The sequence below is a fragment of the Podarcis melisellensis genome (assembly GCF_964234715.1).
Source record: "Podarcis melisellensis genome assembly, chromosome: 14".
Taxonomy (NCBI): Eukaryota; Metazoa; Chordata; class Lepidosauria; order Squamata; family Lacertidae; genus Podarcis; species Podarcis melisellensis.
The window spans coordinates 17803352-17829000 of NC_138546.1; the positions used below are offsets into that span (position 1 = coordinate 17803352).

The following is a 25649-nucleotide window of genomic DNA, read 5'->3' on the forward strand; positions in this document are numbered from 1 at the left end:
GCTGTAGAATCTATATGGCATGTTTCTTTTGACTGATTCTGCAAAAAAAAACCCTATTTTGGGTATACTGGACTTCACAGCAGCTCTGTATGAAGGGGTTGTCTAAGCCAGATGCATTTTGGAGGTGTAATGCTAGAAATGTCTCATTGAGGCATATGATGTGGGCTTCCCCTGAAATGCCCTGTTTGGTCTGAAGTTGCTATCTGTATAAATTTTGTACTGGCAAAATATCTGCAGATGTTTGTGTACTTTAAGTTATATTCCTGCAAAATAAGGACTAACAACTGGACAACAAAAATGGAATTTATGAGCCCTTGCAGTTGCTAAGAGACATATACCTTGAGCGTGGAAGGATAAAAAATCACCATCTATTACGCAACAGTTTAAAGTCCTTAATGCCCTTGCTGCAGTTGAATGCACTTTCTTGAAACACCAACTTCCTTTGGATATCTGTTTTGACATTTGGAGGGCATTTATGAATCTGTATGTGTATCTTAAGATGGACGTATTGGTGTTTATTTTATTGTGAATGTGAGATGACAATTGTGCTTTTGCTTTCTTTAATAAATATGCAGTAAAAAAGAAATGTAAATTTCTTGGAGCAAGAAATGTAAATCTTATCTTTTCTCAGTAGACTGTTTTCTACATATCCTTTCCTAGCCTCCCTCCAGGCTTTGTGGAAGGGTTTTTATGGTTCTTTGTTTTGTTTTACTATGCATTTGGTATGCTTTATTTTCTATTTTTCTGTTGTGAACCACTCTGGAATCTTTGAATAAAGGACAGTATACAAATGTAATAAATAAATAAATAAATAATAATAATACTTCAAACTCAATATTCACAAGTCAGAGAAAGCTACCCTTTCAGAAGGCATCAGGGAAGCTATGTGATTCCCCCCCCCTCCCCAGATACTTGGCTATATGTACTAACAGTTTGGCTTAGTAAAAGGTAGCTTCTGAGGAGCTGCGTTTTCTCAAATCATACATGACACATGACTTTAAGTTGCCAAGAAAACGTCCCTGGACCTTTTTTGCTAGCAATAAAATAATAATAATAATAATAATAATAATAATTTTATTATTTATACCCTACCCATCTGACTGGGTTTCCCCAGCCACTCTGTGCGACTTACAGAACATAAAAATTGCAAAACGTTAGACATTAAAATTTTCCTGATACAGGGAAATGTATGACTGATGGGGAGTTGCAGTCCAAAATATATGGAGCAATATATTTATATGCCCAATATAAATATATGCCCAGCAAAGGGCCTTTTAGAAAGACAACTGGCTCAACACTTGCACAGCATCCTGTCCCCTGACTGATCATGACTTACGCTATTAAAAAATCATTACAAATCAGTCTTTAATTTTAAAATGATATTTCCTAGCCTGTAGTTGAACTTTCTCCCCCCCCCCATGTGTTCTTGAAGGAATTAATGAGCATCGTGACTGATTGCTTCATCTGGCAGTCAACAACCCTGTCAACTTTTAAAAAGATATAACTAAATGAATTTTGACAAGCAGCTGGCAGAAAAAAGTGAAACTTCTGTAACATACTGGAGAAATTCCCAACACAGGTGCGCAACCATTTTCAAGCTCTCTTCACCATTAGCCAAGGTAAAGCAGCCCACCTCAGGCAGCAGATTTGAGAGCACATTAAAAAAAAGCAGCAAGTTCTCATTTAATTCTTATATTTTCCAACCTTTGGAACTTATTTGCATCATCTGCCTCAGGCATCAGGCCATATCCACCAGAGAGAAAAACCTTCCCGCAATTATTCGTGCTCTGGTAATATTGCTGTTGGTTATTGCAATATGTCATTACAGCCATCCCATCAGGCCATAGCAGAGGGAGAGAGACGGGACTGTGGGGCATTTTCTTGCCCTCTGCTGAAAGAACAGCAACATTTGCCCCCTCATCTCCTTGAAATCGTTTCATTTCAGTGATCATTACAAGATTAAGTGTTTGTGTCTATGTTTCTTTTTCTCCTTTTCCCTCCCTAATGTCTGCTCCTATTGCATCATATTTTTTCTTAGATTGTATGTCTGAAGGGCTCAGTTAGTTCTCTGGGAGCATTTCTCAGCTGAGGAGCAAAATAAAAATGTTTGAAATAAATATGAAGACTAGGTGTTACCTTAAGAGAATTGGTTCAGAACCTGACAGCAACATTTTAAAAGCCTTTCTCCACCCCCACCCTCCAGTATTTTATTTTTAAGCAAAGAAGAATTTGAGACAAATCTGATACATCTATCTAAGCTTAGTGGCCAGTTCCTTAACATTTGCTTTTTCAAGTTTAGGAATGTGAGCCACTGACTTCGGTCCCAGAACGTTGCCACCCCAGTGATGACAAATCTCACCATATCTCTCATTGTAGTTCCTGCGAGGCAGTAGAAAAGAGGGAAAGATGGGAAGCAAATCCCACTTCTCCAGCTTTGCACTGAATTTTCAGTTTCATTATGAAAATGCTGACCCAGTGAGCATCTGATACCGATTGCCCTGTTTCCAAGCATCCCTTGGGCACCTGGCTGGCCACTTTGAGAATAGGATGCTGACCTAGGTGGTCCTTTTGGTCTGACCCAGCAGGGGTTCTTCTTATGCCCTTAAATAAAGCATTGCGTTTTTCGTCTAAACTGCGTCTATATTCCTCATTCTTAATAATGTTGTAAACTGGAACTCCCACCCTTTCATGTTACGTAAGTCACAAAATGTCTGCTCATTCTAAGGAGGGGGTACACACTTCAGTTAAAATATTAAAAAACTGAGATCCTGAGCTAGGTGGAGCACAGTAACTGAAAAAAAGGGATGGGCAAAGGCTTCTTGAATCCCAGCAACAAAGATGTGTGCCTTGGGTATCTTCACAAGGCTATATTCGGAAAGACAGGTGAGCCAGAAGCTCTGTGACCTTCCAAGTATTGTTGGACTCCAATGCCTGCCAACCCCAGCCAGCATGTTATCCCAGAAGGGATGCTGGAGTTTTATTACAGCAACTTCTGGAGGACCACAGGTTCCCATCTCAGCTCTAAACCTATGTGTTTCTTGCAGCCTTTCATTCCCTAAAGTCCTGGGCACAATGGCACAAGAAGAGTCCTTGACCGTGCAGGATCCTTATGATGCTATCAACAGGAACTTCAAGTTTCAACAGTCCCTTCTTTATGTCAGCAGTTCCAGAGCAGGAGACATTAATCCTGCCTGGTATCTTGTCCTAACAGCTTGCAGATAAGCACAATGTCCAGGGGGAAATGCCAATTTCCTACTAACAGGAGCTCAAAATCTTCACACTTGAGCACAATGCACAATCAATAGAAAAGAGACTGAAATTCAAAATTATGGCTGAGAGGGAGATTAAGGAAGGAAGAAACAAAGTGACAACATAGGGCAAAAGAAAAGAAAGGCCCCTCAAGAGATTAACAGAGTACTCTTCAAACAATGAGTCCCCCATTTTCAATGACCAAAAAACAAAGCCACCAATCTGGGACATCTCCAATTAACTCAACCGTGCCTATATTGTAATAGAAATTGCCTCAACTGCTCTCATATTTATTTGCTTACTTCTCTCTCTGGACCTAGGGAAAGTACAAATTGTAATGATTCAATAAAAGCTCATTTGCTACTCTCCTGGCATATTATAGTTCTGTTGTATTGGCTTATTTGGTGTGTTGGTTTCCATGCATGGTCTTTATGTAAATATGTGGATGAGTCCATGGTGTGAACGCCATGATCAGTGTACATGGTTTATCAAATTATGTCAGATGAAGAAATTACTAGAGCAGCTGGGGCCTCTCATAGCCTTATAAAAAAATATTTTACCAGCAAGGAATATCACAATTTACTCTTGTATATTCTGCTATTGTTTAAGGCGCACCTGCGCAATCGCAAGCTGCACCTTGGTTTACAAACTTTTCAGAAGTCGAATGGATTCTGTTTGACTTCTGAAGTACGTCTGTAATTTATACTGAAAGCAGGGGTTTGGAGGGGACCCCAAATTTCAGGGCCCGTAGTTAATGAAGCTCTTCACATGGTGTTAAGGGGACAGTGCTGGTGGCTGCTCACACCTACAGCATCAGTTAGCCTTAACAAGGACTGAAAGAGGCCACCTTTATAAAAGCACTCAAAAATCAAGCACAATAAAAAATAATTGCGAGTGTAGCATGGCTTAACAAGTTTTTGTTTCCCCTCCTCCGTCTCGGCTAACTTGACCGCAGGCCAGCTGGTGCTTCGATATCAGAATGCTTCACTAGCAGACCATAATGACGAGCTGGGATTTAAACTCTTCTCAGCAGTTAAGATATGTCACGATTGCATAATGAATGGTAACTCAGATACCAATAGGCAGCACACGCAAGCTTTCCCAAGCCAAGCTTCTGCAGGAACAATTTGTACACAAAAATTTAATTGTAATGAATTCTCCTCAATAGAAGCGTCACAAAGGAGAGTTAATCATTTCAGGATTGATTGCGCTACATGGAAATTTAAATTACAGCTCCTGCTGCCTCCTTGAAGGAGAATGGCAGCGCTCGGCATGCGTCGCAGATGGTCAGGGGCCTTCAGGGAAATGCGGGAGATGACTGGCATTTCTGGGCCTCTGTTGTCCCCAGGAGCATAAGAAGAGTCCTGCTGGACCAGAGCAAAAGGTCTTCTGGCCCAGCAGCCTGTTTCCAAAAGTGTCCAGCCAAATGCTTATGGGAAACCCACAGAGCCTTCCCCTTGCAAACCCTGTGTCCTGCCCCCACCTCACCACCAGAAATGGAGATTCAGAGAACCAAGTGGGATCTGGGGGGTGGGGGTTGCAGTGTATTCCCTCTCCTAGAGGGAGTGCTCCTAATCAGGTTTCCAACTACTTACTCCCTCCAAAGCAAGGCATTCCTTATTATTCCGATTTTCTTTTACAGTTGATGTTCAACATCCTGAAGCTACTGGGCTTCCTCAGTCTCCCTTAGACTGCCTTTTTTGAGTTTTCATGAGATATTTTCTTTTTGTACTTCTACCTACTTCTTGCTTCACCCAAGCATGCAGATACTACCCTCATTTTCATTGCCTCTGTTTTGGCTGCATGGCCCAAGATAGCTATTAGAGATAGGCTTACTACTACTGGGCAAGCTAGGCTGCCACTTCCACTCAAGGGATACGGTAGCACAGCACTACCCTGTGTTCTTCATCTGATGCCCTTCTCTCTGTGTGTGAGGAAGGTAGCGAAAAGAGAATGGGATGTCAGAGTAGTGGCTCCCCAGTTGTGAAATGCTCTCCCCAGGGAGGCACGCCGGGCTCCTTCACTATCTGCTTTTATTCAGCCAGGCCTTTGGAGTTTAATTCTCTGCATATTTTTAGTGGAGTGGCACTGAGTTGGATTTGCACTTTTATGCATATTGTTGTATTTTAAAGGTAAAAAGGTAAAGGACCCCTGACAGCCAAGTCCAGTCGCAGACAACTCTGGGGTTGCGGCACTCATCTTGCTTTACAGACCGAGGGAGCTGGCGTTTGTCAGCAGACAGTTTTCTGGGTCATGTGGCCAGCATGAATAAGCCGCTTTTGGTGCAACAGAACACGGAAACCAGAGCAGCGCATGGAAATGCCGTTTACCTTCCCGCAGGAGCGGTACCTATTTATCTACTTGCACTTTTTGGCGTACTTTCGAACTGCTAGGTTGGCAGGAGCTGGGACTGAGCAACGGGAGCTGACCCTGTTGCGGGGATTCGAACCGCCAACCTTCTGATCGGCAAGCCCAAGAGGCTCAGTGGTTTAGACCACAGTGCCAGCCGCGTCCTTTGTTGTATTTTAGGTTGTTTTTATTCTTGTTTTTCTTAACAACAACATGGATAGACATGCATATTTCCCTCCAAGGACTATGCTAGTGCTTGTATAAGAGCAGGAATCTTGAGGACAAAGATCTGCTATATTACATAGACTTGTAGGCCTTCTGTCTTTTGGGGATGTAGGGAAGAGGGGGTAGTTTTAAGAGACTGCATCATGGCATCCACAGTGCTGCACTAATTAAAATGTGAAAACCTTTCTTCAGCCTTTAAATCACTTTTCCAATTATGAAACGCAACCTACCCGATGTCATTAGTTGTAAAACAACAGCAGAGAACACAAGCCGCTGCATCTGCCAAGTGTTCCAGAGATTACAGGCCAATTACTCAATGATGCTCTTTAGGCTGGAACACAGTTTCACTTGATAAATATTCATTTGTCCACCAGCTCATTCCTCAATACCCAAAGAACCCAGGGAAGCAGATTAACCTAACCACACAGTCATTGCCATTGTCTTAGCATGCTGTTGAGTGAAATTCTGGAAAAGGCGGCACAAAGCATACCATTTCCTCTGCACAATAATTGCAAAAGACATATTAACTGGAACGAAGGCAAGTCAGTATACAAAGATCAATGAGCCATCTGATTGTTTAGATGAATGGGTGTTGCAAATATTGGAATTCAATTATTTATGATTTCAAGTCCTATTTTTCTTTGACTCCCAGCAAGCGGCACATATTCCAAAGGGGCAGGGCTTATCTGGCACCAAATTGTCCTGGCAAACATGATGAAAGGACAGTCAGGAAGAAGAGGAAAGGAAGAGAGAAACAGCCCTTTTAGAACTGTGCCTTGATCTCCCATTGTGTACAGCACTAAATCATAAATCTGCAGTGGTTCAGAAAGTGGGGTGAGACAGGCGAGGATTTTTTAAGTCCATGGTTCTTCTTTTGTTATGACACACTACTTAAAAACAACAACACCTGTCAATGGGCAGGTTTTCAATGTTGCAGGCCCTAAATGGGGAAGAGCTACCTGTGAACAGTGCCTATTGGCTCATGCATACAAAGTCATCAACCCATTATAACCACACACACTTGTGTCCCCTGAGCATTTCTGAAATTTTAAAACCAATGTTTGAAGTTATTATTAAAATAAAATTAATAAATGACAGACAAGTCAATCAAAATACATGTGGCAGACCATACTGGGCAGACCATCTGAAGCAAGGAAGCAAGATGACTCAACTAGTATTCAAGGCACTGCCATGTATACCTTTCATGCAAATTACACAGACAGGAGGAAACTGTTCAGTGCATGACTGAACAACCCACTTATCTTTTTAAAATTACACCCGTCTTCACCCAGAGTTTTAAATTTGTTTATTTATAACTATGTTTTATTTTTCTTGGTCTTTGTATGCCTCCTTTCAAAAAGAGCAACCCTGGGCAGATGGGTAACAGCAGTCGGATTCTACCATAAGCAAATGGGTCAAGCCCCCAAAATAGTGACAGAAAACAAGAAAGCAAGCCTCAAAGTTTAGAAAAATTTTGTACTGGAACCTGGGTTGGTGCCATAGCTGTCAACTTACAGATTTGAAAATAAGGTACCAGCAGTCTTGAAAATAAGGGATCAGCCCCCAAAATAAGGGATTTTAGTCAACCAGCTGAAATGCGAAGTTAAAAGGGACCAGATAATTTGGGAGAGCAGCGCCAGTTTTTAGCCCTTTGTTTCTAGAGGTTGCTGCTCAAGACACCAGCTGATGAAGCACTGCAATTAAATAACTACAAGCAGCAACCACCTTTCGCGCAAAACGAAGTCCAAGCTACGAAGATGCTGATGCAGTTCTGTATCTTTTCTCTCGTGCTCCATCTGCAGCTCTCAGTTCCATCAGGTGGGGTGGGAGGAAGGAAGGGGGGGGGGTAGAAATAAAGACTAAAGGAGTTCATGTAATATTTGAGAACCTTCACCTCAAATCTCTCCTGCTCCATTCGGTGCTGGTCATCCAGTTGCTGTTCCAGATATGTAAGGTTACGGAATTTTTCCAGGTAACAGCTATATTGTTTCTGCAGTTCCTCCTCAATCTTCTCATATTCATCCATAAAAGCTGGGCTAGTGGGGACACAAGAAAAAAGGAACATGGAAGAATCTGTGAGTTTTGTTTTTTTAGCTGTGTGGTGAACTGAGGGATTTCAAGCACTACCTTATCTCCCACCCAGCTCCCAAATATTTTATGGGAACATTTAGAACATTCTATCAGGTTAAACCAATTCTAGAATATGCTCAACTACTCTTTTTCCAATATCTTTCAAGTTAGAAATACAGTTAATCCATTATTATGGATTCATGGTTCATTAAGAGAGCCAACAACATTTAAAGTCCTAATTACATCTGAAAACTATGTCAAGGGAGTCCTAAGTAAGATTTGATTGATTTTGAACCATCTGGACATAAATATCTAGTTAACTGGCAACAAAGTACGGTGATAATAATTCTAGAAGATAAATGAGTATGGATTTGGAAAAAAAATTCTTGCTTCACTTTAATTTTTTTAAAATATACATTCATTGATTTTTGGCTCCAGTGAGATTGAACAAAATATACCCAGAGACTACAGGTGATTGTTGCATATCTAAAACACTTGAGGCAAACATATTCCACATTATGTGGTGATATACAAAAATCCAGATATTTTGGAATCTAGTATTATCAGAAATAAAAGCTTCTAGGTTATGATATCCCAAGAGATCCAAAGGTAATATTATTTCCTTATCTAAAGGGCAGTATACCAGAAGATGATTTAGAAATGACAGCTTATTTGTTAACTGCAGCCAGAATGATAATCTGGCAGAATTGGAACAGTATCACCCTTCCTTCTGTAGATTCTTGGCTAGCTAACATCTGGGATGTTGCATGTATGGTAAAGCTAATAAATCTGGTCAAAGCAGGAGAGGGCAGACAGTGAGAGAATCTGAGTACAACCACTAAATAGGCCTGCTCTCTTGTCTCACCCAACTGTGATTCCATCCTAAGTGGGCCAAGGAGAAGGTTCTCTCCTTCTGTTCTTAGGAAGTAGGCAGGATGGTATGAGAGGAGGTATCCTAACATGCATAAAACTTTTAAAGGAGAAACTGGCTCACTTGTCTTTTAATGATCCATAGTTCAAAGAAGCCTGATAGGAAAGGCTTATTGGCCTGCATAAAGTCCCACAGATCCTTGACTATAACACATTAGAAACCAGCTTTCATTTTATCATTTAAATATCTAGCCCATGAGTCTGCAGCTGCATTTGATGAAGTCACAGTCAAAAACACAAAAGCACAGAAATACTCAAAGTCCCAGAAAAAAAGGCACCAAGCAAAAACAAACACCTTTCCCCCATTCTTTATGATTTTTCACTCTTATATATGCATCTGGGATATGCCATGCAGGATCACAATTTTTAAAAAACTAAAATCAGCTATATGGTCACTACAGACTGACCTCTCCAATATGAACCCGTTTCTTTTAAAAACAAAGAGTCAAATGTCACAGATTCAATCTCATTTTAACAACTTGGTTTTTGTGCATTTTTAAAACAAATCATTTTTTAAAACACAATTATCAAGTGATGCTCAGAGTAGGAAAATGTTGAGCAGTTTTCAAAAGGTCAAATGACTGGAAAAATGGATAATTACATAATTGCAATTAGAGAGTGTACATTAGCAGGTAGCAAGTAATTCTACTGCAGAGAGTGCTGTTGGGAATGACCTTGGATTGGCAGGCTCTAATGCAGGAGGAGGAGGAGGAAACAGAGGAGAGGACTGAATGGGGGAAAACTGGGCTGGAGTAGATCTCCTCTTTCTGCCCAAACATCAGCCACTTTGAATGCGAGAGCAGGGATGCTGGCTTTCCCCACTGACCTTCCCTTAGAACAGAGAGCCTCAGTGGAAGATGGAAAAAGATCTGTTCAGCCAAGGGAAGGAAGCGAAAGAGGAGGCAGCAGTGACTGAACAAGAGCAGGGTGCAGTCTTGTTATCTAGAACCACATGGTAGCAGAACCCATCTACTCTGACGGAATGTGTGTTTGCAGTGCCAACATTCTCACAAGGCAAAAGAATCTTGAGAGTGAGTGCACCACGCCTCTTCTTTAAAAACTTTGTGGGAAGGACATGGAAACTTGTCGAGACATCTTTGTCACTTTTGAACTTCCTGCGTTGCTCCTGAATCGTGCCTCTTGCACCCTGTGTCTGCTGCTGACCCTGTTCCACTGCTTGCCTGAATAAATATCTGTTTCTTACTTACAAGTAAGAGCCTCTGCTTGTGTGTTTGGGGCCTCAATACTTATAGCACTTCTTGGACAAGAGAGTTTCTTAGGCTCATTGCAGGCTCTTCACTCTCCACTGCACTAGGCATTAAGCATGCACATTAACACTCTGCATATTTATTTCTCATGGGACAAACAGTACGCCAGTAGTTACCGAACACTCTGAAGGGTCTGTAGCCGCTTGCGGTTTCTTTCCAGCTCCAATTTCCTCTTTTCAATCTTGGCCTCCAAACTGGTTTCATCTGATGCCACGTTGCTCAGCATGTCTTTGGTTTTCTGGACCTGCTCCTAAAAGAGATACTGCAAAGATGAGTGACAGTTGCGGGCAGAATCACCAGATGACATTTTTAGTTACTAGCTCTGTTCTGGTCACATTTTCTGATGCTGTCTGGCTGTCTGTGCTAAAGAACCACTGGACTAGGATCAGGGAGATCCATGTTCAAATCTCCACTCAGCCACTAAGCTCACTGGGTAAGTCACAGCTACTCTCCCTCTCTTCACCTACCTCACAGAATTGTTGTGAACATGAAATACAGAAGTGAGGTAGGGGTGGGGGAGGAAAAACATGCATATCACCTAGGAAGCTACCTTATACTGAGTCAGACCATTGGTCATTCTGGCCCAATAACGTCTACACTGATTGGCAGCGGCTCTCTGGGTTTTGAGGCAGGGGACCTTCCCAGTCCTACCTGGGATCTTCTGCATGCAAAGCAGATGCTTGAAGGATAGGTGGGATTAAAATGTAAAACGATTATAAACAAAAATTATACACCAAAGCAGCACACGTTCTGCACCACTATAAATGCATATAAACAATGAGAACAGGAACTGTTTGCATAGTTTATTATGCATTTATTCTCATTTTTCTTGTCATGAGAAGGGGGAATTTTATGCATCTGCTCTTCTGACTTTTTCCAAGTCATGCTGAAGGGTTTTTGTTTTTGGGTTGCGTGTGTGTGTGTGTGAGAGAGAGAGAGAGAGAGAGAGCGTGCTACAACTCACAAACAGGACAAGAACTTACTAGGATAAGGATGAGTAATTTTGAGAAAAGTTTGGGCTAGCGCACAAATGCCTTAAGAATCTAGACGTGATAGCCAGGATAATTCAAAGGAACATGCCAGGCTTGGATGTGGAATATTTCAGAGCAGGACCAGTCCCATTTAGGAGGAAGGCAGAGTCCACTTCTGCTTGCTTCGAACTGCACACAAATAAACATTCCACAGCTCTTTGGTTCTAAGCATTTTAGCAAAACAGAACCTTCATATGTTCAGACGCAGTACACCTCTGAATACCAAATGCTGGAGGCAATTAATAGGGAGGGTTGTAACCTTCATCCCTTCCTTATGAGCTTCCCAGAATCGTCTGGTTAGCCAGTCATGCACCTGTTTTGTACCGGGTCCTTGTCTGCTTGTGACTCTCTTGATGCCTGTTTCCAAGTGCAGGCTGACACCTGGTTTGGAGTCTTTGCACTAGGGATGGGGGACTTGTGGTCCTCCTGATGTTTTTGGACGACAACCCCATCATTCCTGCACATTTGCTATGCTGGCTGGGGATAGTGGGAGCTGGAGGCCAGCAACATCTGGGAGGTTCCTCACCCCTGCTCCATCCCTAAAAGCTGGCAAACTAGTAACACCATGATTCAGAAACCTGTTGTGCAGCCAGGACTTTTATAATCAAAGAGAATACCCAGACCCGTTCTTTCTGTTATCTGTACTAAGTCATGCTTTATGTACCGTAAACAGGCTTGATGGTTCTGTCTCAAACTCCTGATTCTCTGCGTGCATTTTTAATCTGAGGTGGAGGCCACTGGCATCAATTAGACCCCCATTAAAGTGAGCAAGGCAAATTGTTGATGGTACAAATCCAAGGTACTTGGGTCCTAAATGATCCCAACATGGGAAAAACTCCCCTTTTAACAATGCACAGGCTACTTTATACTGATGCAGCTGCTAAAACACAGCAGTACTAACCATTCAGCTTTATTTTTGTTTAACCAAGGAGCTGTAGGAAGCCTGATCTCACCGCTGCATAGTTGTACCCCAGTACTATCAACAAAAATGCTTAAGGAAATTTTATAATTACTTTTACATTAAATTGACATCATTGTCCAAGTGCAACCCTGTTATCAGATTAATAATGTGCTTTCTACCAAACATACAAAGAAGCAAGAGCTCCCTGGTGGACACCTGAGAAGGAAAATAGGAAAGATCAGCTCTGGGGAGTGCTGTCTGCAAATACAAAAGCAAAGGAACAACTGTTTGCAGGTTTTAATCCTCTGCCAATGTTTATAGCTGCTTAGGATAAATCTTCATTCAGGAGTACTGCGTGTAAGGGAACATGCAGACCGCTTGGGCCTTGTTAAAAAGCCTCACTTATAGCCATTTCTCTCCCACACAAACCCAAATGTAATCAAAAGGATGAAAGGAAATCAAGAAAACAGGGAGGGAAGGGGAGAAAGGAAATACAAAAATGTGCTGCACAGAATCAAAGTACTGATGACCTTGAAAACCTTGCTCTTTCAGAATTATTAATTGGCAAAGAAGGAATATTTTGACATTTAAGCACCAATTGGGATTGCTCTAGCAGATGGCTACTATTGATTGGACTCACTAGTTCAGGCAGCTATGAAAGCAGGGCCCCATCTGCACTACGCATTTGAAGCAGTATCATATTACTTCAAGCAGTTACGACTTCTCCTAAAGAATCCTAAGGACTGTAGTTGTTAAGAGTGCTGAGAGTTGTTTGGAGACCCCATTGTCTGCACAGAGCTATAATTAAAGCAGAGTGGTTTAACAGCCAATCCCTCTTCCCAGGGAACTCTGAAAAATGGGGCCAGAGTGGTTTCTTGAAACTGTGCTTTATGGCGGAGTGGGTGTGGGGTGGGAGAACAGAGAGAGAGAGCGAGAGCAGTGCAGTTCTGCTCAGGTCCAATTTGCAGGTTTCCCACAGGCACTTAGTGGACCACTATGAGAACTGGATGCTGGACTAGGTGGGTCACTGGCCTGATCCAGCAGGGCTCTTCTGATGTACATATCAAATTTTTATTAAAATATATTTCAAGTTATAGTCATGAAACAGGGCCTCTCTTCCTAGTTATACATGTATAGTCCACTAGGTGCCTTTAGGCAAGCTATTGTCATTCAGCCAAAGGTCAACACCTGTAAAATATGGGTAGAAGAATATGCTAACCTATTTTCACAGGGATGTTGCAAAGATTACTGGGGGCTAACCACACGTGGGATGTGGGTGGCGCTGTGGGTTAAACCAAAGCCTAGGACTTGCCGATCAGAAGGTCGGCGGTTCAAATCCCTGCGACGGTGTAAGCTCCCGTTGCTTGGTCCCTGTTCCTGCCAACCTAGCAGTTTGAAAGCACATCAAAGTGCAAGTATTTCCGGCGGGAAGGTAAACAGCGTTTCTGTGTGCTGCTCCAGTTCGCCAGAAGCGGCTTAGTCATGCTGGCCACATGACCCAGAAACTGTATGCTGGCTCCCTCGGCCAATAAAGCAAGATGAGCACTGCAACCCCAGAGTCATCTGCGACTGGACCTAATGGTCAGGGGTCCCTTTACCTTTACCTAACCACACATTACATAAAACGCATGTAACAGACTCTAGCAGATTTTAAATGGGAAACTGTGGGAAGGAAGGATGAACTGAAAGAAGCAGGTATGGAAAGGCTGATGCACTCCTTCCCTGCTCCAAAACACCCTCCAAGCCACACATTTGCCATAGGTTCTGATCTGTGGCACACAGAATCTAAAGAGGTTTTAGGAATAAAAAAAGAACATGAAAACTGAGTAAGATAGTATTGAACAAGATAACCGATTCAAAATAAAGCCACAGAATAAAACATTTTTTTAAAAAGACCACCTTCCTTACCAAAATGTCTTTGATGGCAACTCTCATCACTTTTTCAGTCTCATTTATCTCCAGAGGTCTGGCAATTGCTTCTGTTCTTATTTCCTGAAAGACAAAAACCCACAAGAAATAGTTCCAGGTTTGAGTCTCTCATTAATATTCATTGAATGGCAGGCAGCTGAACCGCTTTGGCAAAGTGATTTGCATAACAAATGGAGTGTAGTCTAATATTTATGCACCAACAGCTTAAAGGCCTTCACAGAACTGGAGCCCATTAAGAAGGTTAACAAAGGTCCAGTGTTAAAATGTTTTCTGACTTGGCAGCCATTAAAGATGCCAACTAAGCAGCAAGTTTCATTAAAATTAAGGGTATTTATGACAAAATGTTGACTGGATGCTGAGAGCTCCTCTTAGCTCCCTTCCCTCCCCAGACAACAGCCTGTAGATCAGTAGTCTTCTTATCATTAACTCCTTTTTAATAGATTCAGGTAGGTAGCCGTGTTGGTCTGACGAAGTCGGAAAATATATATATATATAAATTGTCCAGTAGCACCTTAGAGACCAACTAAGTTTGTTCTTGGTACAGTGGACGCTCGGGTTGCGAATGTGACCTGTGTGGGAAGCACGTTCGCAGCCCACAGCTTTTGCAACCTGCAGCACCGCATGTGCGGGTTGCAATCCGGCGCTTCTGCGCATGCACAAAGTGCGATTTAGTACTTCTCTGTTCCAGTACTTCCAGGTTTCAGCACATCCGTAACCCAAAAAAACGCAACCTGAAGCGTCATGGAGGAGAGAGGTCTATTTTGGCCAGGATAGCTAAAACAGAACTTCACAATCCAGGGGCAATTCACCTTTGAATACCAACAGATAAGAGGCAATAGCAGGGAAGGAATGTTGCCTTCATTCCCTGCTTGAGAGTTCCTAGAGGCTTTTGATTAATCACTGTGGAAAAGGGGATGCTAGACTAGATGGACCTTTATTCTGGTCCAGCAGGGCTTTCCTTTTATATTCTTTAATATGGCTACAATCTGATTAAATAATTGAATTGATGAAGTTCTAGCTGACTAATCCTTCAACTAAATTTGGATAGGTGTAAAAGCAAGACTACTGAAGCCTAACATGTACTTTCCCCCCCAGAAGATGCCACACTGGCCTGAGCAAGCAGCATCTTAGAAGAGACCTGGTGGTGGTACAGTGGTTGGAGTGTCAGATGAGGACATAGAAGACCAACTGTGAAGCTCACTAGGTGTCCTCAGGCCAGTCAGTGTCTCTCATTCCCTTCTGCAGCTTTTATAAGTATTTGTATTAAAACAATTATATATATTCAAAAATGCTTCCAATTAAATCAGGCGCATCTTTAAGCTATTAAAGTTGCAACCTCTAGCTGCTAGATCTTGAATGTACTCAAGTCTAAACCTTGTGTCCTGAGGAGCAGCTCTCCTCCAACTCTGGCAGGTCTAAACTTCAAAGCCAACTTTTCTTTGCTATTTGTCAAAGCAATGACTACAGCCCATTACTCATCACAAGCGGTCAAACTTGGTTGCACATATGGCATCCAAAAGCCTCAGTGCCTCATTCAATTTCAGCAAGTGATTTGGCCAAGGAAGAAATGTAGACTGCAATGACAGGAAATGCAGGATTCCCCACCCCCGCCGCCAGGAGTCTGCACTAATGTACTCAATCATTTCACGTAAAATACCCAAGGATTCTTAGAAAGAACTACCAGCACACAAGAAGGAAATGTGCTGAACGCAGGGAGAGAAATCTATTTTGTGGCCAGCAGGGAGAAGGAAGAAGCAGATAACAGCTCTGCATTTACAAACAACAGGACTTTTCCTACATCAGGTTGTCTTGCAAAACTCCTTGAAACAACACAAAAGTATTTATAAGTGCAGTTCATATTACAATGCGAAGAGGTGGCAAGTTTCAGACAAACTGGCATTTCAAGCAGACACAGGAACTATTATTAAATAATGCATATTGCACTTTTAATACACAACATGGAGTGCAATTTTAAAACTTTTCCCCAGATGCACAAAACAACAGATAGCCACTGTGGTAGGGTGGCTTAAGCTCAGGGATAAGATCACATGCTTTGCATACAAAAGGTCCCAGGTTCAATCCCTATCATTTCCAGATAGGGCATGGGAGGAATCAATTGTAGAGTTGGAAGGGACCACAAGGGTCATCTAGTCCAACCTCCTGTAATTCAGGAATCTTTTGCCAAATGTGGGGTTCGAACCCACAACTCTGAGATTAAGAGTCTCATGTTCTACCAACTGAGCTATTCCATCTGATGTCTGAAACTCTGGAGACCCACTGAAAGTCTGTCTCGGTAGTACTGAGCTAGATGTGCCAATGTGTCTGACAATATAATTTCCTATGTTCATTGAATGACTATCAAGGAACCATAGTGTTTTTTTGGATGTGTCCACAGCTCAGCAGCAGAACACAGGCTTTCCATGCAAAAAGTCCCAGGTTCCATTAACTGGTACCTCTGCATAAGGCTGGGAAGAATCATGGCCAGTCAATGTGGACAATACCGCACAAAGTGAAACAGTGATTTTGTCTGGGATAAGGCAGCTTGATGTGTATGTGTTGTGTTCATCAGAATTTTTGGGTGATTTTCTCTCAATAGACACCTTTTTGTATGCATTTTCCCTAATATACATGTTTTTCTAAAGCAATTTCCCCTAATATAGTGCACTTTTGTATGTTATTTTCACAAATAGATACATAGACTCATGCACACTTTACTCCGAGTATATGTATTTTTGTACACATTACTTGGCTGGAGAACTGCATTGCGATATTTGGAGAAGTGCAAAGAATGACTACGTTTCGGTTCTTGTATTGTTTTGGGAAGTGTACATTTTAATACGTTCACCTTTAGATGCAAACTGAATGGAATTTAACCTCATTCCTAGTTGCAAGCCACCTTGGAGGCGACTGGGAAGTGACAGCGTAAACAAAGCTGTTTTCCCTTGGCAAGTGTTCACAGTTTCACAGAGAAAAAGAAAATGGCATGTGAATGGACACATTTAGTCCAAGACAGCAAGAGATGGAATACTTATCGCTACAGCCAGGACATGCTATTCCAGTATAACTAGCCTGAGATTACAGTCTCTGCATTTTGATTGGGCTAAGCAGCCCACAAGTGGACAGAATGCCCTTTTAAAATATGGAATGTTCTATATCCCTTGAGCATTACCAAGGGAGCACAGGACAATGAGAACATCTTTCTCAGCATGAAATGCACACAGGCAGTCAGATCAAGGGGGGAAATAGTAGTGATTAAGTCTTGAAGGAACCCTCTGTGGAGATTACAGAAACGACAGTACAATGAAGCTACCCTAGAAATATGATCGTAAATCAAAACTTGATGAGTTTAAGACATAAGTGAATAACATTTAAGAAAATATGTTTAAAACTCAGCCTCCCTTCATGCAGCAGTTGTGGATACTAGCAGAATCTAAGGCTGCAATGCTATATATACAAACTTAAAAGTAAGTGGCACCAAAGGGATAGGATTTACTTTTGAGAAAGCCTGCAAAAGAACAGGCTGTAAAGCTGTTGTCCTATGCACAAACCTACCTGGGAATAACCTCTGCTGAATGAAAATTTACTTCTGCAAAAATGTGCATTGGATTTGTCTTACAGTACACCATAGCTTTCTTTTTGTAGTTTAACATCCTAAAGAAGAAAGTTGGTGTGGGGAGTTTAAGAACATATGGTCTGACTTGCAAGATCAGACACAAGGGAGAATGACAACTGGAGAACAGCTATGAGATGGGAACAATTATGAATATTATAATTGAAAGATATATCTTATGAATATTAAATTGATTAACAGAAAGGAAGTACTTGCAAAAAATTGTTGCTTACTGTTTACTAGGACCATGATGTTGTGAAACAACTGCTAATTAGAAATCAGGGGAGCAGAGTGTAAAATTAACGTTGATGAGCAAAGGAGGAAAATCATTTTAAAACAATTAACATGTACACAATCCCACAGAGATGCTATTAGCAGGTGTTATTAATACTGCCAGTGTTGAATCACACTGCAAGCAAAGGAAGGATACAACAGAAAAGAAGTCCCCCAAAAGTTGAAGGGAAAAGATTCAAAAATTAAGCCGATTTATCTCTTTTTACATCTTGGCCGAGGAGAACAGTGGAAGGAACATAGCTTTAGGTCCTGTGATTAGAAATGGCAGTCTCAAGCATGCTTTCTCCTTGCTTTTCACCCTGTGTCAGTGGTGGTTTCTGCATAGGAGCAAGCAGCTATTATCTACTATATAAATAATGATTCATTTCTGACTCTCTCTCAGTTCAGAAACTATCAGATGCCAAGAAGAAGAAGAAGAAGAAGGGGGGGGGAGGAGGAGGAGAAAGAAAAAGGAGCACTTTAAGAGTATAGTAAGCCTGCAACATAAAGCACGTAAGTTGCAAGATTGCTGTATTTACAAGGATGTGATGAAGCATTATCTGCCTAGAGATTAGGAAGATGAGGTCCTTGTCTCAAAAGAAGTATGATGTTTTAGTATGGTTGGGGCAGTTTGTCTTAAGTGTGCAAACTGAAATCATTCTACCCTTGTCTAATTTGTGCACATCAGGTGTTGGCAAACTACGGCCCCTGGGCCTAAATCTGGCCTGTGCCGTGAAGCAGAGACTCCCGGCGATGGCGACGGGAGGAAGAGGCTGAGCAGCCGGCGGCTCTGCCACTCAAACGCCGCACCTGGTTTACCTCAGCGGTGTTTGATTCGCAGAGACATCCCTGTGCTGCGCTGAGGTAAAACAGGTGCGGCGTTTGAGTGCTCGGCCTCTTCTTCCCGTCACCGGCAAAGCCGCCAATGCTTGGCCTCTTCTTCCGTTGCCACTCGGCCTCTTCCTCCCATTGCCGCCCTGATGCTCCTGTGGGCCAGAGAGTGCAGCAGACGAGCTCGCTCTGCCCACCCATGAGAAGCAGCAGCAGCAGTGGCGGTGGTGGTGCTGTGGCAGCTCCTGGGAAGGTAAGCACAGTGGCTGGGGCTGGGGGCTGCGGAGGACTCGCCTCTTCTTCCAGCTGCCCCCCTCCAGTGCCCCTTCTCTGGCCTGCCACAAGGTCTGAGGGACAGTGGACTGGCCCACTGCTAAAAAAAATTGCTGACCCCTGATGTACATGCTATCCCTGACATTGCCTGTCATTTATGCGCTTAATAAACACATACACTTAACGTGTCTAATTTCACCCCACTGTTCAGAATGCATGTTATTAGCTTTCCAGCTGCAAACCATGTTTTTCAACTTCACATTTTTAGTCCACTGCATACTAAAGAAACAAAACACCCCTAACCCTTGTCTTCAAATCAGAAAGCTAAAGGGTTTTTCATCATCTTCCCCTCCTTGGAGGGACTATAACTTTTTTCCACCCTTTTCATTTTTGCTGCCCATAAAACTAATGTGAAAACCACCCCTTTCAAAAGTAAAAACATCATGATTAAAAAAAAAAAGACCTGAGAGATCCCTGACCTAAACATGTCATGAACTCCATCCACCCCTGACACCCTACAGAAGCAAAGGCCACATCTTGCATAAAGTACTAACACCAAAGTAGTTCACTGTTGTCCTCCTCATCTAATTTGGGGCTTTCCGATTTGGAAAACACACCCAAGAGCTTCTTGCGGATTTAGTTTTGGACAAAGATAAAGAAACAGCAGCAGTGAGCAGCTCAGTTTGGGAGTGTCTGTGCTGTTGCAGAAAGAATGGACATACAGCAAGAGAATGAATAACTACAGACGTCCTTTGTAAGTGAAGCACAGGGGTCATTTCACATTTTTTCTTTTCTATAACCAAAAAAAAAAAAAGGTGGGGAGAAAGCTCAAATCGAGAGTACAATAGGATGTTGCATAAGACATCCAGTTTCTCTGCTCCTTGATAAATTGCTAGAGATGCAGATATATTTGCTTTCAGCAGCGGTCATCTTCCATTTTATGGTCACTCAGTGATGAGTGGGGATGAGGAAGAAATTCATTTCAGTTTGCATCTAAAGGCAAAATCTAATTTGCACTTTCCAAAACAATATGAGAACCAAAACACAGTTTTCCTTCAAAAATTGCACTTCTCTATATATTGCAATGCAGCTTTTCAGCCAAGTAAAATGCATATACTGGGGGTGTCTGTGTATGTGCTATAAAATGTGTATGTTAGAGAAAATAACATACCAAGACGTGTGTGCTTATCCTACATAATAGAAGTGCAACTTGGAGTATCTTCATGGAATGGGGATAAGCCAAATTTTCCTGGCTTGGTGTCAGACTATCTTGGCACAACTCTTCCTGGCTTCCCTCTTAATAGCTGTCTATAGCTCCATCCTAACACTGTACAGTGGCACCTCGGGTTAAGTACTTAATTTGTTCCAGAAGTCCATTCTTAACCTGAAACTGTACTTAATCTGAAGCCTCCTGCTGCCGCCGTGCCGCCGGAGCACGATTTCTGTTCTCATCCTGAAGCAAAGTTCTGAACCTGAAGCACTATTTCTGGGTTAGCGGAGTCTGTAACCTGAAGTGTATGTAACCTAAAGCGTATGTAACCTGAGGTACCACTGTACAACATCCAAGATGGGACCACATCCCCACTTTGCATGTATGTACCTAAGATCTTGTAAGGATACTCCAATGAATGCAATGTGTGAAGTGGTCCATGCGCTTGTGAAATTGTTTCAGGAACAAAAGGAGCTTTCCCAATACCTTTTCTGATATATTGTAAAATTCAGTCTCATTAATTAAGATGTTCAAAGAAGATGTAGTCAAGCATGTTTTTCATGTTTTTTTAAAAGGTCATTCCACTATAGAAGATGTTTTGGGAATTTTTTTTTATGCCTGCTGAGCGTAAGATCTTACCATGTCAAAGCAAGGCCATTTCTTGACAGGCTCCCGCTTACCCATCTATGACTTGACAGATGGGAGAGCGCCAAGAAGAGCTGTGGAAGACAACCAGCTGAGCTGGAGACATTTAAACACACACTTCCAAAGCAGGGAGGGGGAGCTATAGGATACTGGCCCCCAAAGGACCTGAGTCTTTGCTCAACGCTTCAATCAATCAGTTCAGAACAAATCCTACAGGTGTACAGGTCTGACCACCTCATTTCAAAAAGGATATCACAGAGATGGAAGCTGTTCAAAACAGGGCAACCAAAATGATCAAGGGGTTGGCACAACTTCCCTATGAGGAAATGTTACAACATTTGGAGCTCTTTAATTTAGAACAAAAGATGGGTAAGGGACATGATAGAGGCGTATAAGATTATGGGTGGAAAGTTTTTCTACTTCTTTCATAATACTAGATGGAAGCCATCCAGTGAAGCTGAATGTTGGAAAATTCAGGACAGGCAAAAGTGCACTGTTAAAACTATGGAACTTGCTCCCCCAAAATTTAGAGATAGCTAGCAACTTGCATGGCTTTAAAAAGGATTAGATAATGATTAGACTACCAATGGCAATGTACTTTGTTCTCTACTGGAGGCAGCATAACTTTGAATGCCAGTTTCTGGGAATCACAAGTGGGAAAAGCACTGTTGCACTTTGGTCCTGCCTGCTGGCTTCCCATAGGTATTTGGTTGGCCGTTGTAAGAATAGGATGCTGGACTAGATGGAACTTTGGCCTGATCCAGAAGACTCTTCTTAGTGAAGTAGGAAAATACTGGGTTTTTAAAACTTCGTGCAAATCAACAGTGTTCATGAAATCTCAGCACTTTTAACATGGGGGGAAATGTTGCAATGTACTTATTCTAAATGACCTGGATCCTTTCCCTCGAACCATCCTCTGACAGATCCAATGCACACCAGAGGAACTTCAATGCACTGACAGCACCCACAAATGAAGGTAAGCACTGGAGCTTGTCTCCCACCTGCTAGGTTGGGTATTATAAGATGCTCTTCCAGTGGTCTATAATTGGCATCTTTCCACCACTTCAAAATTGCTCAAATGGTAAGAAGTGTTTTTTCTATATAACAGCTATTTCGACCCCTAACTGAAAGGGCTCATTTACACCTGCCTTGCAATGATGGGAAAAGAAATTTCATTTCAGCTCTCAACTAATATAGCAAGTCTAAAGTATGCAATCTATAATCCTTAAGAAGAAAAAGAACACCTTCAACCTGTACAATGGAAAAATAATGGAAAAGAGACAGACAGATTTAAAACTCAAAGAAGCATCTCATAATGACAAACCCAAGCGCCTTTTGTTATAGTAAGGTCAGAGAGATACCAAGTTGAGTTTTTAAGAGAGCAATTCTTACACCTAACTTTCTTTAGCAAAAGTATACAAATATGTTATATGAGAACTTTCAATATATGTTCCCCACCCTTGCCTGCCAACATTTCTATCAGTAATAAGGAGTTAATCGTACAGACCTACTTTACAGGGTTGGTTGTAAGAATTACTGAGGCAACATATGAAACACACTTTGACAGCTCAAAAAAGGGTAATCTATGTGATGTTGTTGGCAAAAGGTTTGTATCTGAATGGGGAAATCTGGATACAAAACCCTATTCTACCATGAATTTTTTGGGGTGACCTCAGGCCTGACACACACTCATCTGCTTCATAGGGCTAGCATGCTAACAAAATAGGGAAATGTCACATAAACAGTCCTTTGAGGAAGGGAAGGAAGCAACTGTGATAAAGTATTTACTATCAGCAATTTCTAATTATTGGTTACAGGGTTTCCTGGCATCAGTTTTAAAAACAACACATATATACAAATACATCCATAGATAAAACACAAAATTTCCCACCTCAATCTTTATTGTTGTATATTGATCTGGAATCTGTTTTGATGAAATATTTCAAATATATAAATGTAATTTATTGCCCATAAAACCTAGCTATTAAGATTTAGCAAACATATCAAAGTAGACCCCCAACATTTCCTTACACTACGGTGTGAGTGGCATATAAGCAAAGCACAGGCAAACTACATGTAACCTTGAGTTCCCTAGAGGAGGAAGGGTAGGATTAAAATCAGATATAGGAAATAAAGGAAAGACAAAGATTCTGGGGAGGGAGGGTGCACTGCAGAAGCCCTTGATATTTATATCAAGGGAGGATTTGTAAATATTAAGTTCACCCATAATTAATGGCTTCAATTTGGCCAGTATAATTACCATAAAGTTCAGCTTCCCAGCAGCAAAAATGGATATCAATACACTGTTTCAATAAGAGACTAACGCTAATGTATTTCAGAACATGCCATGGGCCCAGATCCCAGAGAGAGCAGAGAGAGTTCAGCTTAACTATCCAGCCTTGGGCTGGAATTGCATTTCACAGTTTTAATTAATTGCTCAGAACAAAAAAACCAGACACATATCATTAGGAAGGATACCGGAAAGCGCTACTTGTTACTTTCTTGAAGGTTTTTCACTCAACTGGTCTTTTGCAAAGGCTTTGTACCTTACACTAACAATGTCATACCAACTCTAATGAGGCAGAGTCATTTCTCCCGAGACAGGATATGGCAAGTTCAGTCTGATAACTATTTTTGGCTTAACATTATGTATGCATTATGTATGCATTAGAGCACTGCCTTTGAGGGACAGCTCAATACAGCACTGACCAAGCCTGCTAAATCTCTAAAAAAAAAGGGATGGGGAAGCCCCAGGCCAAATTTGGACCACCAGGCCTCCCTGTGTGGCCCACAACGATGTTTTCACCAAACTATGCCCACCTGCCTCACACCTCATACACGACTTCAGGTGCAGGGCAAGTAGAGAAACAGCTGAATCCCACAGATGGAAAGTAGGATTGAACCATGCAACAGCTGTTCAATCCTGCTTAGTTTGGGTGTATGAGCATTGACCTCGCTGGTGTACCTGAACCCCGCAGCAAGCAAGACGGAACTGCTTGCGCATCATTATAATGTCAGATGATTGGAAGGGGGGAAATAAAGATCTGCCCTGCTTGGCTGAAAATTTGCCCCCCTCTTGCCTGAAAGATCAAAATTATTTGACCAGAATACTGCAAAACAGAAGCCTTTACAAGGCTGGATCAGGAAACAAGCAGTGTGTTTCGGAGCACAATTCGAAGTATTGGTGCTGACTTTTAAAGCCCTAAATGGCCTCGGCCCAGTATACCTCAAGGAGCATCTCCACCCCCATCATTCTGCTCACTGAGAGAAGTGAAGCTACAGGGAATCAGGCAGAGGGTCTTCTCAGTAGTGGCGCCCACCCTGTAGAACACCCTCCCATCAAATGTCAAGGAAATAAACAACTAACTGACTTTTAGAAGACATCTGAAGGCAGCCCTGTTTAGGGAAGTTTATAATGTTTGATGTTTTGTTGCTTTTTTATATATTCTGCTGGGAGCCACCCAGAGTGGCTGGGGAAACCCAGCCAGATGGGCAGGGTATAAATACTGTAATAAATTATTATTATTATTATTATTATTATTATTATTATTATTATTATTATTACTACTATTATAGCTGTCACCTGTCACAAAGACACCAGCCTACTGCCTTAAGTGTTAAAAATAATTAAATTGCCGCAATCCCAAAGTTCTACACATAGAGCCTTGCACATCCCAGGGCTGCCTTGTGCCTTGCCCTATGTCAAAGAATATTCTGTGTGCACAACGAGGAAACTGCTACTCACAGAGAACACTCTGACATAGAAAACAGGAGAGTATTCCCTATGTGTGCAGTTGCTGGCTAAGCTATCCTAATGTTCCAGTGGGTCTAGCCAGGCAGACAAGCCTCTAGATGCCAAAGACTAAATTGCTCCGTCTGATCCATCTTCTCTAAGAGTTGCATCAAATTAGCTTTTACTCAGAGTAGACCCACTGAAATTAACAGTTACTCATGAATTTGAATGGACCTATGCTAAGTAGGACTAACACTACACAGAACCTTAAGTTTAGAGCACCTCCTTTAATGGCACTTGTCTTTATGCGTGGATCAAACAGGTCTAGAGAAAGAGGAGACAATTGGCCAAAAGAAAAGAGCAAAGGTGGATGAAAAGGACTGGAAGAAGCAATTCCTGAGATGGAAAGCAGGGAGGAGAACAGGAAGAAATCTGAGAAGGGATAGAAAACTGAGTGAGAAAATAAGCAGAGGAGAACTGTTATCATGACCAGGAACTGACAACTAAAGGAGAGCTGAAATCCACAACTGGTTGATTTGAAATAACCCAATTTTGGGTTTCAGGATTCTAGAAATGTTACAGCACAAAGATGGATTACTTCAAGTATGATAGCTGAAGAATTCTATTGTTTTTTCCCCAGAGCTTGCAAGTTCTTTTTACCAACTCACCCTCAGCTCTACTTCTTTGCCCAGTAAATCAAAGAGAGATGCTCCTTTGGAAGTGATTTCTGAAGCAAGCTGCCTGGCCGTCTTCAAATCGCTGATCTAGATAAACATCAGAAAAAGAAGAGTTTTACCTTCATGAAAATTCCAGGGGTGGGGGGAAGATAAGGATATTTCTAGTGAAACCACCATATCTGGTCAGTTCTGCAACTGGAAGGGCATGTCTCAAAACATATAAAAAGAAGAGATCATATCTATACCAGCTATGGTGGAAACAAATCATGCTTTAAAGGGACAAGCTGCATATCATGTTATTTAGACCTAAGGGTATAGGGTGGTATACAATATCATCATCATCATCATCAAGTTGTCCACTTTTATTCAGAAAAAAGAGCAGTCATGTGAGACCCCAATCCAGATTGGAGACCTGACTGTTCCCCATCAACAATCCTCCAATTTT

The 25649-nt window shown here is 41.9% G+C and overlaps 1 protein-coding gene across 2 annotated transcripts in view; it reads right to left on the reverse strand.

Annotated features, from left to right (window-relative positions):
- Window positions 1-25649, reverse strand: part of CLUAP1 (clusterin associated protein 1) — a 58444-nt gene that overhangs the window by 19876 nt on the left and 12919 nt on the right. For both annotated transcript variants that reach the window (XM_081888033.1, XM_081888034.1), the window contains exons 5-8: window positions 25196-25291; window positions 13932-14015; window positions 10208-10341; window positions 7718-7859 (exon numbers count right to left, since the gene is read on the reverse strand). In XM_081888033.1, the coding sequence (XP_081744159.1) occupies window positions 7718-7859; window positions 10208-10341; window positions 13932-14015; window positions 25196-25291 (456 nt within the window). The remainder of the gene's footprint in view (window positions 1-7717; window positions 7860-10207; window positions 10342-13931; window positions 14016-25195; window positions 25292-25649) is intronic.